Source organism: Lepisma saccharinum, chromosome 3, assembly GCF_977018435.1.
Source record: "Lepisma saccharinum chromosome 3, izLepSacc3.1, whole genome shotgun sequence".
NCBI classification, from domain to species: domain Eukaryota; kingdom Metazoa; phylum Arthropoda; class Insecta; order Zygentoma; family Lepismatidae; genus Lepisma; species Lepisma saccharinum.
Window position 1 is genome coordinate 92,923,057 of NC_139231.1, and position 17,972 is coordinate 92,941,028.

Consider the following 17,972-nt stretch of genomic DNA (forward strand, 5'->3'; position numbering starts at 1 on the left):
CTTTAAACCACGAATCTGTGTTTGTATCTCCCTCTAACCCGCTTGAATTCCGTATACTTACAAGAACTGGCCTCAATCATGGCTGCTCGAAACCACAGCGCAACAGTTTGTGACGTAGGTGAAACACAACCCATTCTATCAATGTCCGATTGCGATTTTTAACACACCCTGAACTTTTCATTTTAATTAACAAGCAAGTAAGAAAGGCGAGACTGTCGGATAGTAAGTCTCTGGATTGTCTCGATTTATAACTACAGTTCTCGTCTTGATCTCGCCTCGGATACAGAGACCTCACAAATTTTCAGTGTATAGAGGCTAAGGCTAGCAACTTTTCTTTCTTGAAAAAAAAAAAATTCTAGGACGCCTCGTTTTCTCGCTACGAACCATCGAAAAATTGAACTTTAACCTGAGTACTAAGAATATGTACGCAAACCATGAAGCACAGGCTCACTGTTGTCACTATCGAATTAACTTCGCAATTACTGTATACAATCTTCAAATGACTTATCTATAAATAACAACGTAAGTACAGGGTGTTTAAGTGTGAAGTCCCGCTTTTTAAATAGCTATAGCATTCGACATAAAAACATTACAATAACGCTACTGTCTGCAAATTAGAGGAAAACTGTTGGAGAAAGACTTACCATCACAACAAACCAAGAACTATTCAGGATCTCCAGGCAAATATCACGACTGAAATAAACAACATTGGCGCAGACATGTTGAGGCGTATATCAGAAAACATGGTGAAACGTGCAAGAATGTGTCTTGAAGAGAATGGAGGTCACTTTCAGCATTTGATGTGATGGTAAGTGATTCTCCCACAGTTTTCCTCTAATTTACACACAGTACCTTTATTGTAATGTTATTATGTCGACTGCTATAGCTACAAGTATTTAAAAAGCGGGACTTCCCACTGAAACACCCAGTATCTGCTAAGCTGAAGAAGTCGCACTGCACTGTAGGTAATTTTTTCAAAAGTCTCGATTTTTTTCTCGGCTCGATTTTACATAGATCACTCTCGTTCTCGATTTCATCTCGAGGGTTCTGTTCCTTTTTTCGTTTCGATTTTTACAAGGTCAACTCTGCCTTGGTGAAGCATGTGGGTAATTTTATCTCACAGGGCCCAAAGTTACGGAAAAAAATCTCTCTCGATTACCTTTTCCGAGTCAGATAGCCACTGCACTTCCCAATCTGCTCCACGGATCAAGAGATGCGACAGGAGAAAATTTCTGAAGGATTCTCATTTTCCCGTCGGGACGTGAGGATTGAATTTCTGACAACTCATCACTTCATAAATCCTATTGAAAGTGCAGCATGAAATATACTTTTGTAATTACCGCCGTGGTTTTTGTGTTGGACAAGACCGAACCTGCAATTACTAGACGGATTTCAGATGCTTGTTCAATTATCCACTTCTCTCCCTCTCTCTATCTCCCACCCCCCTCTCTCGTGACCTGTTGATTACAAGGCGAAGTCCGCAGCGGGTCGCTGCTAGACTCGCAGAAGAGATCATGAGTGGAATTAACGTTTCCTATCCTGCCAAAGGTTAACTCGCTTTCAAGCTACCCATGGTCCGAATCACATCACGTTAAACTCCACATTTTATCAACAGATCAACAGTCAAAACTGCTTCAGACAGAAGAGTGAGAAAATATATATATATATAATAAAAAGTAATTTTAATTTCCGATGCGAGGTCGAGTACACGTACGCTCTACTAGTCTCGTCGTTTGAGATGCGTTGTGTGAAAATTTTCACAATTTTCTCCTTTTCTTGGCTCTTTGTGCGACAATCTCGAAGCATCATTAAACTGATGTGTAGTTGCCGGCAATAAAAATGGGAAAGCTAGATCCTTAAATACTCGCTTCACTGCAAGGCGTTATGTGTGTTGCCTAACTCTACGGTGGTAGAAGTTGCCATTGAAAATTTGCTGATCGCCGTAGACTTAGACAACACACATAACCCTTTGCAGGTAAGCGAGTATTTAAGGATCTAGCTGTCCCATTTTTATTGCCCGTGACTGTACATTGTGTGCATAATGCACATGTATTAATGTACGAATACATAAAAATTATGTTAAAGGAGTTTGCGGACTAGTTCATTTCATGTTGGTACGTTCTCGCTCTTTTTGGGCAAACCATATGATTGTTACTGTTCATTGAATCTTTTGCCTAATTTACATGACGTCACTATATATTGGCGTACCTCAAGTTATCTGTGGTAGAGATTAAGGAGTATGGATAAATGTTGTAATAACGGTATATTTAAGCACTTTTTCTCGCAAGATTTGTGTATTTTACAGGTAAGAAAAACAAATTTATTTAAATTCATAAAATCTTGATTTTGTTTGTATTAAGTATTTGATAGAGAAGATATTCCCGTTAACTGAGTGACATCTAGTGTCAAAGTATATTGTGAAGGTCCTTCCTTCAAAGTTTAATGCTATCCCTTGGGAATGTATGGGGATCGACAACATTGTTTTCTCGACAATCGACCCATTTACTTTACAAATACCTACATGATATTTTTGCGACAGCCCGGGCGATGGAGGGTACTACATGCTCATGCAAAGAATTACCGTCGTGTTCATTCACTTCTAGGCCACTGTCTAGAACAAGACCTGGCCTACTCTCTACTCGATTCTAACCTTGCGCCATCTCGCACAGTCATTTCTTGACCTTGCTTTTTTCGGCTTCCCTTGATGAATATCCGAGTCATTCTATACGGACGCAGCATCAGTTTTCTCGCAAGTAGAGATATAGATAGTTTGCTAACGGTATGAACTTTTTTTTTAGGAAAACTTTGGTTCTTTCCGCGAAGCGATACGTGCCCTTACAATATGTAAAATGAGAAACGCTAAATTTGCACCACGCACATTTCTTGTAAATATTCGACACTGGTGTGCGGTGGGACTTTCTGAATTGCGAGACTTGGAGCTTAGTTCTCTTTGAACCTTCGCCCAGCCCCTCTTCCTGATTAAGACTGGTTCTGATGTGATACATTCCATGCATATTATAAGGTTTGTAACTTTAAAGGGCCATTTCTACAATACAACTACGGGCACTGTGGCTTACCTTATGGAGTAGTGTCGCATTGGAATTAAAGGGGCTCAGTCCAATCCCTTGGATGCACATTGAAGAGTAGTTCGTATCCAATTTAAAAGTGAAAGTCTGGTTTTGATTAGGCTACCTGGTCTTAAAGTATGCCGAATTGCTGATTAACTTTTCTTAGCATAAATGGACATCAATAAACTTTGTCGTGCCATTCTGTCAATAAAGACTTTACATTTCTATCGTGCGAGAGAAAGCTGACATGTAAACATATAAAGATTAATGCCAAGAAAACCGAAATTCACTACAAAGGAATGAATGGCTGAGGGAAAGAAACAGGCAAAGGATGAAGCATCGATTCATTATGGATCGTATAACGTTCCACTTCTTTCTGCAATCACTGCGCGAAAGCCGGTAAAAAAAACTGCAAAAGAAAGGTTTCTTGTGATTAGCAAGAATTCCTTCCTCAGCAGATATCTTCGTCCATTCATAACAGCTCCCAGGTTCGAGTAAGGATACGTTTAATTAATTACGAAGCAGTTAAAAAAAAACTAAACTTGTATCTTGAGATATGTGCCGCGTCTCGGTTTAATATAACTTCCTCGATCTTCTAATCAAACGTCTGGTGAAGAAGAAGGTAAAAAGAAAAAAAGAACTGAATTAAGACGTGGGAGGGGGCTTATTAAGTTTGCTCCTTTTCTTCAACCTGTCTTACGAACTAGTAAGCCAAATTTACTTCTGCCTCTCCCATGATTGAAACGTACCCCGAAGCTAAAGCATCCTGGAGTTAATTCACTGTTTGCTTCTTCCATCTGAACCAGTTATACTGTGTGTAATCATGCGGAAATAATTTATTTGTTAGGATCGTAGGCCGGGGTGTGATATATGTAACTAGCCTTACAGCATGCTGACAAAAATTATCTCTCTGTAACGGTCAAATAATGAGCCTATTAATTATACAAACGCACAAAAAATAAATGTAGTTACAATTATGTTGTGCATAATGCACGAAAACAGTCCGCATATTGATGTGGGAGAAAATCATGTTTGATGGTGTACGATGGTGAGCAAATGTCAGAAATAGTAGAAATGTGGCGTAATATGAATTTTATGAGTATACAAGAATGGATCATCCTGGACTTCAATTGAAAGCGCAGTTAAATGAAACTACAGTTAAAAGTCTAGATGTGCGTGAAAAAATTTCCAGATACTGTATTTGAATTAATATGTACATTTCTTGTGGTTGCCTGCATGTAACTGCCAATTCTGTAATTATTTTGCGTCGCATTATGTCAGAAAAGATGTTTCATCTATACACAATTATAAATAAAGTTGTACCTGTGTTAGTTTTCTCTTCAAAGTAGGGTTTAATCCATTGGGAATAGCTGTGCAAATGTTTGTGCCCGCATGCGCTATCTATGAGCCATCAGCCAAATTAAACGGTTTGGAAGAAGAAAGTGCACCATCTCAGCAAACATTGCGAGGTACCTGGTTTGTGAATCACTAAATACAAGGCGGCTTCGACACGAACGAGAATTTGACTAGGGAAGCTTTATTAGCATTGCAATTAATAGATGTAACATCAAATCAAAAGTTACGCCCCGAAGTGGGATCGTACTCGCATATCGAAAGAGGCATGCCGTCCTGTTTATCAGTCGAATCTGTGCGTAAAAGAGCTTCCCTGCACCCTGCGTAAAAGAGCTCTGCACCACGCCAAGAAGGCGTGTAGGGGGTGTGTAGTTAGGGCCTCACACTTTATTTTGATCATGGCCGAAGGTGGAGGTGATGTGATCAGTATCACGCGCCTGGCCGCCTTTAACCCCATAGTTTATACGACGCTGGGTGGATGCCGTTTCAACAGGTGGAAGAAATCCCGGGTTTTCCCTGCCGGAGATCGAACACGGGTCTCTCACACGGTAGTCAGACGCTCTATCGACTGAGCTACCGCGGCTAAGATTACCGGTCGTGGTAACATATTATTTTAGAGAGAAACGGAGAGAAGGAAGAGAAAATGAGAGAGAAGCAAAGTAAAGGTCATGAGAGGGAGAGGGAGAGGGGAAGAGAGAGAGAGAGAGAGAGAGAGAGAGAGGAGAACGAACATAAAGGTGACGAGAGGGGAGAGAGAGAGAGAGAGAAAGAAGACATAAAGACAGCGAAAAAGGAGGAAGGGAGAGAAGGGGGTCGTAAGGTAGACAAGAGTCGGAGACAGAAAAAGAGAAAAACAAATTTAAGGAGAGAGGAAAATAACAGAAATAAAAGACAGAGAGAAAGGACGAAATAGATAGTCTGGGGGTAAGAGTGCACCGACGTAATGGTTTTATCATAATCTAGAATTTCCCACCGCTCTAAACGCTTTCAAATGATCATATCATATAATAATCCGAGGAAGCCAATTGGGGGCTATATGAAGGGTGTCAGAACGTCCCATCTATTTTTTTTAAAGCTGCCAACCAACATTAATACTGCATTTGGGCTGCGGTGTCATATAGCGAATAAACCGAATCATGTCCTTTCTTTCGCATTGTCGGTGTACACTGTAGAAATATAGTAAGCTGATGTTTTTTCGATTGATGATAAACTCCAGGTTCAGCATAACTTTGAATAAGATTATTAATTCTCGGAAAATTGTCATGTGTCGCAGACATTCTTGGATCCAATAATGTAGCAACAAAGCATGGTCCTATACAAAACGTTTTCGCCCTACTAAACCAGTCCAAGAATTTGGTTTTAAACCCAGAAAACCTTTCAAAGGTAATAATATTTTCCTTCCCCAAAATATTTTCAAAGGCAATAATATTTTCCTTTCCCAAAACACTTATGATTACACTAGAAGGTATCCCAACACGTCTCTCGCAGATATTCTAATTGGTGCAAAGACACAGGTACCGAATAAAACCGATGACAAGTTGGAACATGATCTAGCAAGAATGCCATTATTAGCTGGATTATATTCTAAGGATTTATTTTTAGAAGTATTAAATATATATATTTTTGAATTTTGTAATATTTATTTTATTGTGAATTTCTACTGGGATAACTATATAATATGATAGTTTTTGGATGAATTATTATTTAGTTGGTAAGTCTTATAGTGCCGTCATTGTTTTCGTGCATTTCTGGTAGCTAAAATTTCGTTCAATTTCAACTATATTTGTCTTATATCCTTATGTGATAAATGCTCAACTTAAATAGATGAAAGCTGAAACAATGACAGAAGGCTGGAGCATTAAATAAAGTTTTATTCATATGCGAGTTTCACGAAAAGAAAGAAAATAAGAACTGAACACCGAATCGCCTACCTCTTTGCACTGCGCAAGAAGCAGGGATAATTTTTAAAATTGGAGACTTCACGTTTTCTGGGACATCATCAATTCGAGAAGGTGGAATAAGGAAGGAAGAAGGAAGTGACGAGGGTGGAAACAGAGGGAGGAAAGAGAAAGAGGCTTCAGTGAGTACTTGCGTTAGAGAGAGCGAGAGAGAAAATGAAAAAAAGCAAGAGAGAGAAACGGTAGTGCTTCTTGTATAAGTTCAACTCCCCGGGAGGACACGTAGAGAGAACATAAATCTCGAGAGGTAAAAATTGTTCGGATTCTTTTCCGGATACTTCGCCCCCCCCCCTCTCTCTCTCTCTCTCTTTCTCTCTCTCTCTCTCTCTCTCTCTCTCTCTCTCTTTCGCCCTCTTCCAGTAAGCTTATACGTTCTCAGCTCTTCGACTTTTATAAGCTTTCTTGCCTTTCTCCCCGGTTCATACGGCAGGGTCCAATTTAAGAGAGGAGGTACGCCTGAAACTCCAGAAAACCTAATTTTCATTGGACATCGGAAACGAGTCGCAAGGAAAACCAACGACTGAGAGGGACTAAACGGGCAGAGGTACGTGGATATGCACAGATGCTCCGATTCGCCTCTTCCTCCATCTTGGCTTCCGACTACAAAGAAGACGCTTGATTGGAACACGAATAAAGGATGCGATACGGAGAAATCAATTTATCCGGGACCGAAGGTGCTCTTTGTGTACAACAGTGAGGCCTGCAGCATCTCTTACTTTCCTGCAAATATCCTTCAATTCCAAATTCATTTTTCTTAAATGAAATGTTATCTCAAAAATGATCTGAGAATTTTTCAGGCCAGCGCCCACGTTATTTTTTCACTTTAATAACATCTGGTGAAGCAATGGGTAACACTGTGAAGATATTCTCTACGAGATAAGAGTTTTATATTTTTTTTTCGAGAATGTCTTTGCCAACAAAGCTGGAAGATGAAACGGGAAGAACTATACGAGAATCGATTCACAAATATACAGCATATTTTACGATGAAGATGAATTAAAGGAAGAATAAACCCAATGAAACACTCGCGCCTTATTCAGGATCCGATCCTACGACATCTGATTTCGTAGCGACTTTATGCAAAGCGTATTGCTATCACTGGTCTGCTGGAATATCATGGAATATCCACAGATTTACAGAGAAGTAAAAGTTATGAAATAAGATTGAAAAAGGAAAGTAATATCAATATGAGAAAGAAGCGAGGAGAAAACTAAAAAGCAGTAACGGGCCTGCAGAGCTACAAGGTTGTATTTCAACCTAACGATATCCATATAGTAGTGAAAACCGTCTAAAATTTAAATCTGAACTACAGAGGAAGAACTACAACAGATGCTCGGAAGAGAAGAAGATATAAATGTGATAATACTAATATAGTATGGCTTAAGAAGCGAAGAAAAGCTTGAAACTACGAGCATAGAAAAGAAAGGATATAACTATGAGATTAGAATGGAACTCTATAAAACTGAGAAACCGAGGGAAATACTATTATGCGGTAAAACTACGATAACTGAAAGATGTTCTGAATATGAGGTGAGGAAAGTTTCAAGTACTGGGAAGACAAAGACAGATTTGATTAAACTATGAGAGTGTAGAAGTTGAAAAGACTAAGAAAGTGTAGAACACCTATCAGCAGTGAGAAGACGAAGATAAAACGAATGAAATAAGAAAGTGAGAAAAGATGTGAAATAAAACTAATGAAACAAGGGACACTGGGAAATACTTGGTAGTACTGTCAATGTGAATGAAACCATGCTGAAATGATGAAGGAATCACACTTGCTACACGACATGGGTTTTAATAAGTGAAAACATAAATTAGAAAGATATAAACTAAGAAAAACAAGACAAATAACAATAAAGGTAAGTGTAAATTAAATATTGAGAACACGAGAAAGAAACTTATGGAAGCGAATCTAATAATTAACTAAAACAAGAGAAAATGAGAAAACGACAAATGATCTGCTAGGACTGACAGAATCGGGAAGAATCTCGTAAAACGGAAGTGAAGAAACGTCGGGATGGTTCTGATAGAGTTAAGAAAGTTACAATAAGTAACAAAATATAAAGAAAGTGAAATTATAAATAAAGTATGATTGATTGAACTGATTCTTCCAGGAGTAACAAGATGGAGACAATGAAGTGGGGGGAGGAAATGTGAAAGGTCAAGAGAGACAAAGGAAAATACCAACTGAGAAAGTAAAGAGCAACCTGAAAGTTAAGACAGGGACGAAACATAGCTTTGGTCTGTGACTGCACAGCAATTCTTGTTGACGTAACTCAGCACTAATATCACCTCAATTAACAACAGTAACTGAAGTAAATATACTCTCGGTTAGAATCATTTGTATTGATATTGATAAATCGGTACAAGCCAAACATAGCAATTATTGCCATCATGGGAATTGGCTGCTGTCAACATTCAGACCGGGTGGATCAAGTAGCAAGAGCCTTCATTGTTACGTCACTGAAACATTAGAATTGAATTACAGTGGGCTAATCTTCAGGAACAACTGCTACAGTGCAGTACAACATGCGCACGACATGGGCTGTAATTGGTCATGAGTTAATTAGGTTGAGCATAGTTCAAACGGACATCTCCGCATGTGTAACCAACGTGAAGGGCATTAAATCGAACACGGAAAGCATTTGTTGTCGGACAGATCTTAGGGCAGATCGCTGAGATATGGATACACTGAGATACTTCGCATTGTCGCCTTTCCAACTTTCAACTTGTCGCTTTCATATCACCAATGTCTTCGTTGTAATATTTCCAATCATTTTCATTTATCTCAGTATTCATTTTCTCATACAAAACGAAGGCATAATGCTGTATAGTGGCGTAATAAAACAAGGATTACTCTTCAGACAGATCTACTGGTTTCTTTTTCACGCAATGGCATTCATAAAACTGCATTTCGGCCTTTGTTAGTTTACATCGCTTTTCGTCATTGCTTGAGATACTAATGACCAATGGCGCCAACATCAAATAATGGGGGGGAGGGAGCAGTAAGAATATAAGCGTTATCATCAGAGTGCTATTTCGCTAATATCCAGTAGATGACATTCCGGTAACTACTATTGAAGCAGTGTGACATTATATAAGTAATATAGTACATATTTTTTCCAAGTGCAAACATTTTCATTCCCATACTATGATTGCTGCAGTGTAGTTAAATACTTTATGAAAGTGATACAAAATCAAGACAAAAGGATTCGAACCCATGACCTCAAATTCCTACTGACATTCTTGTACGAATTATTTTCTTACGGCATCTAAAATTCCAGGCAATCAGATTTCAGTTTCCAATTATTTCTGGAGTATTTCCATGTGGGAAAGGTATGAGAGCACACAAAAAGAACGGTGCCAGAGTGTGATGGTGATTCAGTCACGATCTGGAAACCGGTGACTTTAGGTTCGAATCCCTTCGTAATCGGTTTTTTACCTATTTAACAGCATTATCATCATTCATCCTCACCGTCACGACTGACCAAAAGTGGCAGAAAAGCGCCGCAAGAATAGAAGAAAAGAATAAAGATAAACCTGTCGTCGGAGAAGAAAGAAAATTTGTTTGGCATCAATTTGAACTTTTCCTCTTTCCACGCCAAATTACACTAGTTAGTCCAAGCCACTTTTTTCTCGATCATAGGATTTTTAGAAAGGGGGAAAAAAAAGTCGCTCGACCCAGAATCAAACTGTCCGTCGCACCTGCACGCTCAGAAACATACAACAGTCACTTTTCTTTGGCCAAAAACTCAAAGGAAAAAAAGACTTGTCCATTTCCTGAATAGGGAAGAATAACAAATAGGTCTGCAGATTTTTATTGCTTGATCGCATGTTCGAACGGAACGACATGAAAAAAGTGAGACCACATTAATCATAGGGAGCCTCCACATCCGACTGGTGTTTGAAAGCATTTCCCTTTCGTAATAAAAAGGGCCATGAAGTGGTGTGGTGGTACAGTTTTGGTTACTGGACACTGAGGGCGTGCTGTGATCAACAGGGACTTTGATACTAGAGTTTGAAAAGCAGTGGTAAGCCGTTACAAGAGCTAATTTATACTTCAGTTCATAAGATCCATTGTTGACAACAATTATCATTTCGAGTTTTTTATTTTATGGCTAACTGCTTCATTGTTAGCAATTAAACATGTTAAATTGTGCATATACAAACCATCCTTTACTCGTCTTCGCCTTGAATGTACTCTTGGGCTCCTTAGCGAACCTTCCTTGTCCAGAACTTCTACTGCCGTGAGGTGTTACCCACTGATCGCCGTCCGTTACACCGTTACGGTGTCTCGGCCTCCTTAACCTTCCGCACGTGTCCATTGCAGCTAAGGCTGTGAGCTCAATTTAAACGGCGTTCTTGAGTTCAAATCAAACCAGCTATTACGTTACAAAAGTGTATTTTACTTCAGTGTATAATATCAATTGTTGACGAGAATCATTATCTCGAGTTTTTCATTTCATGTCTGTTTCATTTTCAACAATTAAACATGTCAAATTGTGCAGACACAGATCACAGTACATTAATCGTCTTTGGCTTCAAATGGAATGGTTGTCCCGTTGTCCCGAACAATTTTCTTCGGGGCACGCTAATTTCGCGGAATCGGGTGGAAAAGGAGAAATAATTAAGATTCCATGAACATTGTGTGGGCATAATTTTAAAATGATCATGTTACGAAACAGTCTAACTGTACGTTGAAGAGCCAGCTCCCTCTCACTAATACAAGAATTATCAAGTTAGAAGAATGTACTTCGACCTCATGATGGCGTGTGAATCAGTGCACTTGCCTACAATATTAGTAATAAAGCTACTTTTATTTGAATCTGTTTGCAGTGGTGACTTTCAGTTAAGATTATCTTGCATTGTACTATAATAAGCTGCTTACTGTAAGCAATCAGTGCTCGTGTGCCTATCTGTTCAGTCCGCAGTTTTTTTCAAAAAATTTTGACATTGTTAAATAGCAGCTTAGTTCATTATGTTACCGAAAATGAAGCATAAGGTTAACAATACACTTCGAAGTGCATTTTCGTTTATTAAGAAGTGTAAAAACTATAATAATGAAACCATCCGTAATAATAATGGTGTGCATACCTACTAAGATGGGTGACCCTGAGATGGTCATGCTAAGGTGTGTGAATTTTTCTAGCCGCCATTAAAAAAAAAATATATATTTTAATCGTTCTCAGGCTAATGAACTTTCATAAAAAAATGTACATTCCCAATGAAAATAGTTTTATTGGTCCAAAAAAAACGAAATTCCAAAAGTCTACCTAGTGGCCATATCAGGAACATGTGCACATGATATGGCCACCCTTGTTCCATGTTCTACAAATCGTGATTTGTTTCAGTTTCATAGTGCAGTTCTGCTAAAATTAAATAATTTTGGTGTAAATGGAAATACACATGATACTAAATAATCCTTTTTGTAATTCAAAAGTTGATTTCAAACAGGATTTTCCATTAAAAATGAAGTTGTTTACAAAATTGACATTACAATTTACATATTTTAAAAAACAAAAATTTGAAATCATTCAAGAGAAGAGTACAAGACAAAAATGAGATTGTTAAAAAAATTACTGGTCGCCAATAGGACAAGTAAAAATGTCTCTCTCAGCAAGAGTGAGGCAAACACACTCTTCGTGGTAGAAATTCCTGCAGACGACGCAGAGTCGCAAGTCCTTGACTTCGTCCTCCTGACAAAGACTGCAGTACCAACTTTCAGCTTTTGTGGTTTTCTGAGTCTTTTTCTTGCTGGGTTGCTGCTGTTTGTTCTTTGGCTTGTTCGTCAACGGCTGTTTCGTGGTTAGTCCCTGTGGCCATATCAGGAGCAGGTCAGCTTTCACGAAAATCGTCTCATTATGAACAACTCGTAAAAGGTACGCCATCAACGACAACACCAGTCGAAAGAGCATTAAAAATTGAATAGAGTACGATGGTTTTCATGAAAACAGTCTTTGCAAAACATGCATAAAACAAAGCAGACTTACCAAAGAAAAGCAAGAGGAGGTCACACGAAAAATACAAAACAGGAAACTGACGCCTTATTGCTCAACCTGGCTGGATGGGAAATGATCACGTGACACATTAGGAGGTCCCCTCACTGGATGCTGATGCCATCTACCGGATTTTTTTCTTAGCTAACTCACAATAGGGGGCTGGCCATATCAGGAACATGGCCATAACAGGAGGATCTACCTTACTTTAAAGGCCCAGCACCATCCCCCCTCCTTTTCCCTAACAAGCTTCGGGTCAGCGACATCCCAGATTTTCACTTATGAGATATATCAACCTTAAGCTACGCTAGATATCACCAATCCAAAGAATATTCGTGGGAGACGCCATGTTGAAAAAAATGCCTGGAAGGTAGGGGGAGGGCATAACAACTGCACCGATATGTGTAGCATATTTCTTTTCTGTTACGTACAGTGTTATAGATCACAACAACTAGGATACCTGCAATATCGAACAGCTGTATGAGTAAGAGAATCATTATAAAGAGAGCACCACAACCACTTTCCACTAGATCCATGGTTAAAGGAAACTAGATTTACAATCTGGAGCACTCCACACATATAAATCTGCGCCGACAGGCACATGGAATTAAATGAAATCAGAAACAAGCTGGTAAACCCTGAAGGAAAAGAATGAACAACCAGCATACCCTCAAGGTCCTATACACACATATACAAAGCATTTGTTTCTGACGCACACGTACCTCTTCCCTTGCTGTCCTCACTGGTATACTGCTTCCTTTGAACCAATTCATATCCGCCGGGGGTCTGGCTCCAACAGCCTGACACTTGATCTGGTATTTTTGATCGGCTGACAACGGGTGGTTCTCCCCTAGCAACCTCACCTCCAGTGGTCGAACTGTAAAGAAAAAAAGAGAGAGGGAAAAATCCTAATTAATTTGAATAGCTCTAGGAACGACAAGGAAACATCAATCATGCAAAAAATAACAAATTACCTAAGCAAAGAAACAGGGTGATTAAGTTGGCGGTTACGCCCTTGCTAATTACAAGAAATTCACCCCCAACTCTGACAGGTCGGCTCTCCACAAAAAGAAGAGTCATTAAGACTAAAATTGATATTTCATTAGCAAACATGTCGCTAGGGGAGTGGAGACGCTATTTTTTCCAACAGTGCAGTTCTTAGAAGTACACTCCCTTCGAGCTAGATCTTCCTACACACAATTCTGCTGGGAGATATAATCCCCAGAATGAATCCTCCTGGCGGATTACACCCTTCTCCAAACATGAATTTTGAAAGTGAAAAATAACTAGATGATATTTCAGCAAAAGTGCCTCCCTGATTGCGTAGTTGTAACGTCATCGCCTTGTAATGAAGAGATCACGGGTTCGATACCCGGTGGAGATACAACTTTCAATTGTAGGTCCAGTCCTAATTAGCCTTACTGTGCACAACGTGGACAATCAATCACGGTACAGCAAGTTAAAACAGAGTGTGTAGTAATTACAAAAACTAAAGTTGGAGAGAAATTAACGAACAAATTGTATCCTATCTTACGAGAGTAATTACAGGTTGTTTATACTACCTAGGTATTATGAAGCTAAAGCATTTCTATCTCAATTACTGCAAGGCGTTCTATAAATACATAAGAAAAGAGATCTCGTTATTGGTGGAAACATTTGAGGGTACTTGAGTTTATGTTTGAAGTCAACTTTATGCACAAGTAGGCTAAACCTAGAGTTTAAACTGGGACCACTATGTGCCTCCGCCGGAGATCGAAGCCAAGAGCCCCTTCATTTCAACGCAAGAAAAGATTGATGGTAACAGTCAAAGCCAAAATATACGATAAATGATATAATTAACTACACGAGAATTCTTTCTAAGTAAAAACAGTACAAATAGCATCTATTTGATAGATATGAAGAGGAAAAGAAAAATAAAGGAAAAAGAAGAAGCCTAAAGAGAAGACACGAGACAAAAAGGAAAGAACAAAAGTAAACAAATTAAAGAAGGTAAATGAGAAGAGTATAAAAAAGGGAAGGTAATGGACAGATGAGTAAATAAGAAATAAACGGAGACGAAAAAGAGATTAACCATGAAAGTAAACGGAAACAAAAGATAAAGTAAAGAAAAAAGAAGGAAATAATGTAAAACAAAGGAAAACATGAAAAGGAAAAATAAAGAAAAGAAAGAAATGAAAGAAAAGAAGGAAAGAAAGAAAAACAAAGAAAAAGAACGGAAAGGAAATAAAAAGAAAGGAAATAAAAGAAAGAAAAGAAATGAAAAGAAAGAAAGAAAATGAAACGAGAGAAAATAAAGAAAGAAAAGAGGGAAGCTGGCGAAGGGAGAAAAAGAAAAAAAGGGAAGTGAGGAAAGAAAATAAGGAAAGATGATGAATGGGAAAGGAGAGCAAATGAACGAAAAGAAACAAAAATACAAGAGATGAAATTAAAGCAATTAAAGGGAAAGTGAACGAATACCTATAGGGATAGAGTAAACATAAATCTTTGTCATAAGCTCATAACGTTTAGTACAACCTCCACATTATAATCACTCTGTTACATCGTCGAAGTTAACCCAAGGGCTCACTCAGATGTTTTTGACTGCTCGTTTTCACAATCGAATTACAATGGCATGCTCTTCTATTGTTACACTAAACAAAACTCTTACAGAACATTTCACTGATCCTCACAGGATGCGAAAGGATATCGCCACGGGAAGCACATCCCTACAAATGCGGCAGGTAACTTCAGAGGAGTTCAAAACTCCTGTAGCTACTACGTATGCAGAATGCCTAAGGCTTTAAACTACTGCCCCCCAAACTCCGTCTTGTGTGAAATGGCCACTTCGCAAGAGTTCTGCTCACATGTTCAAACGGCCAGGGGAAAGAAGGGACCCTGAAGAGGGGGGAAAACATACTTCCCCTTCAGTTCCTGGAAGAAGGAAAGATAAATTTTAACTTTCGACAGCCGATTAAAATCTATGCCCCACAAATCAAAATTACGTTCGAAAACTCAATTTATAGCTTGTTAGATAAGAAAAATCGAACATTTTTCACTAGCTTTTCTTATTTTACTCCCCCGTTTTTTAGTTAGGCAATACACACAAATAATGCATTTAGAGCACGTATTCTCCACATGTGTTTGTGAGGGAGGGAGAGGGAATTGGTTCTTGACACTATAATGTATGGCCTGACATAATGAGTTAAGTTGTGTGGTGATCGAATGAATTGGAATTTGTGACCTGCTTTTTTAAAAAAGTGAATTAAGTACAATGCGTAACTATTTATGTATGTTGGTGGTCGATGAGTATCAAAAGTGTTGCGCCTTTTGGTGTCGACTGATAAACCTTCAAAGATGTATGTATCTACTCTAGATAGACAGAGGAGAGGAGCGTCAATGAGGATCAGCTGGGAAAAAAGGAGATTACAGATATACCGATATAATTATATATATATATATATTTATATATATATATATATATACGTGTGTGTGTGTGTGTGTGTGTGTGTGTGTGTGTGTGTATGTGTGTGTTCTACGGAGTAAGATGAAAGGGGAGAAATTGTAGGAATCGAATATACATTAAATGAAACGAAAATAGAGAAAGAATACATAAGATATCGAACGGGAAAGAAAGAAAACCTAAGCAAGTGAATGAAAACGACTGGAATGTAGAAAATAAAAAAAGAAACAAAATGGAAAGTAAGAAAACAAAAATAAATGAAAGATAAGAAACTGAATGCATGCAACAAAATCTAGGAGTTGTAGATTATGAAGAACAATGTAACTGTATAGGCAACTTCAATTACATTTTAAAGTAATGTCAAGTATGACTGAGTTACATTTCGAAATGGGTAACTGGAACTGGGTTACATTTTACAATGTGTAACTGTGTTACATTTTAAATTAGCTGTAACTGTGTTACATTTCAAAATGAATAACTGTGACTAAGTTACATTTTAAAATGAGTAACTGTAACTGTGTTACATTTTAAAATGAGTAACTGTGACTGAGTTACATTTTAAAATGAGTAACTGTGACTGAGTTACATTTTAAAATGAACAAAAGTTACTGTGTTACTTTTTAAAATGAATGACTGTAACTGAGCTACATTTTAAAATAAGTAACTGTAACTGAGTTAGATTTGAAAAGTGGAAAATACAACTTAGTTATATTTTAGAATGAGTAATTATAACACAGTTACATTTCGAAAGTAGAAATTGAAATTGAGTTACATTTCAAAATGAGTAACTGTAACAGAGTTAAATTTCAAAAAGGGCAATTGGAACTGGGTTTAAATTATAAAATGAGCAACTTTAGATGAGTTACATTTCAAAATGAGTAACTTTAGATGAGTTACATTTCAAAATGAGTAAGTGCAACTGAGTTACATATTAAAATGAATAACTGTAACTGCTATAAAATTCAGAAAGAGTAACTGTAGCTGAGTTACACTTTAGAGAGAATAACTATAACTGAGTTACATTTCAACGTTAGTACCTGTAACTGAGTTACATTTCAAAACTAGTAACTGTAACAAAATTACTTTTAAAAGTAAATTTCAACTAACTGGTAAATAGATAAATAGAAAGATATAGGGAAAAGTAGTTGGTTGGTTGTCTCGTATAGATGTATACCACGATCTCCAAGATACGATCAAGAATTGCAGCCAACTGTTTCCCTATTGACACCAGAAAGAACGAAGAGAGCAAGAAAGGCAGAGCGAAGGAAAAACAAACGAATTCGTTTAAAAGAGGAAGGAGATGGGGAGTTAAAGAAAGCCGCCATCTTTAATTAATGCCCTTCCACGCTAAATTAAAAGGAAACCAATTTCTGGGAAGACGGTTCGGTGGGCCTCGACAAGGAGATAAGAGAAATAAGCCGGAGGCGACCGGAGCTTAATGCGTTGCATCTCTTGACTCGGCGTGAATCACACGGTAGTGGCGAGAAGGGCGGGGAAGGGGAGGATAAACGCGCCCCTTGGCTCGACTCCTGCTCATCTTCTCCCCTTGCTTTCTTTCTCCACCCTTTCTTTCACCCCTTTCTTTATCAATACTTCTGTTTCTCCAGAGCGAAGATTTGGAACCGCGAGGTTCTTCGTAAGAAAAGATGCTGGTCTTCTCAGGAAAAGTAAGACACATATGAACTGTCGCTTAAATATTTGACTGTTTAGTTTCGCGTCAGGAGCAGTGAGCACATCACTCGTAATAGCTCTAGTCAATTACAATGTTTTTTTTATATATATTTTGTGAGAAAAATACAAAATTCTGCTTGTTTTGTAAAGAGAGAAGAAAGTTTGTCGTTTCAAGTCCACTTTATGCACAGATAGGCTAATCGGGACAGTTTTAAGTGGTATTCGAAACACTATGCAATTTTCCTCCACTGGATATCGAACCTGGGACCCCTAGAATACAAGGCGATGACGATACCACTCCGCCATCGGCCCGGCCCGTAAATGTAAAGAGTCTCTCACCATTAGTAATGTTTTGTATTGATTAATTTATTTGGTTAATTTACTTCACAATTCTGCCCCTTTTGGATAATCTCGACGATGAGGATGAGTTATGATAATGAAATTGATTAAGGGACACTCAGAAAGAACACCAATGTTCAGGCCAGGA

The 17,972-nt window shown here is 38.3% G+C and overlaps 1 protein-coding gene across 3 annotated transcripts in view; it reads right to left on the minus strand.

Moving 5' to 3' along the window:
• The window catches only part of LOC145985239 (adhesion molecule nephrin-like), an 807,500-nt gene that overhangs the window by 118,493 nt on the left and 671,035 nt on the right, over positions 1-17,972 (minus strand). For all 3 annotated transcript variants that reach the window (XR_014441408.1, XM_083119010.1, XM_083119009.1), the window contains exon 6: positions 13,098-13,252. Coding sequence is in view for 2 of the 3 variants with exons in the window: in XM_083119010.1 (XP_082975136.1) it covers positions 13,098-13,252 (155 nt within the window). In the remaining variant the exon portion in view is untranslated. The remainder of the gene's footprint in view (positions 1-13,097; positions 13,253-17,972) is intronic.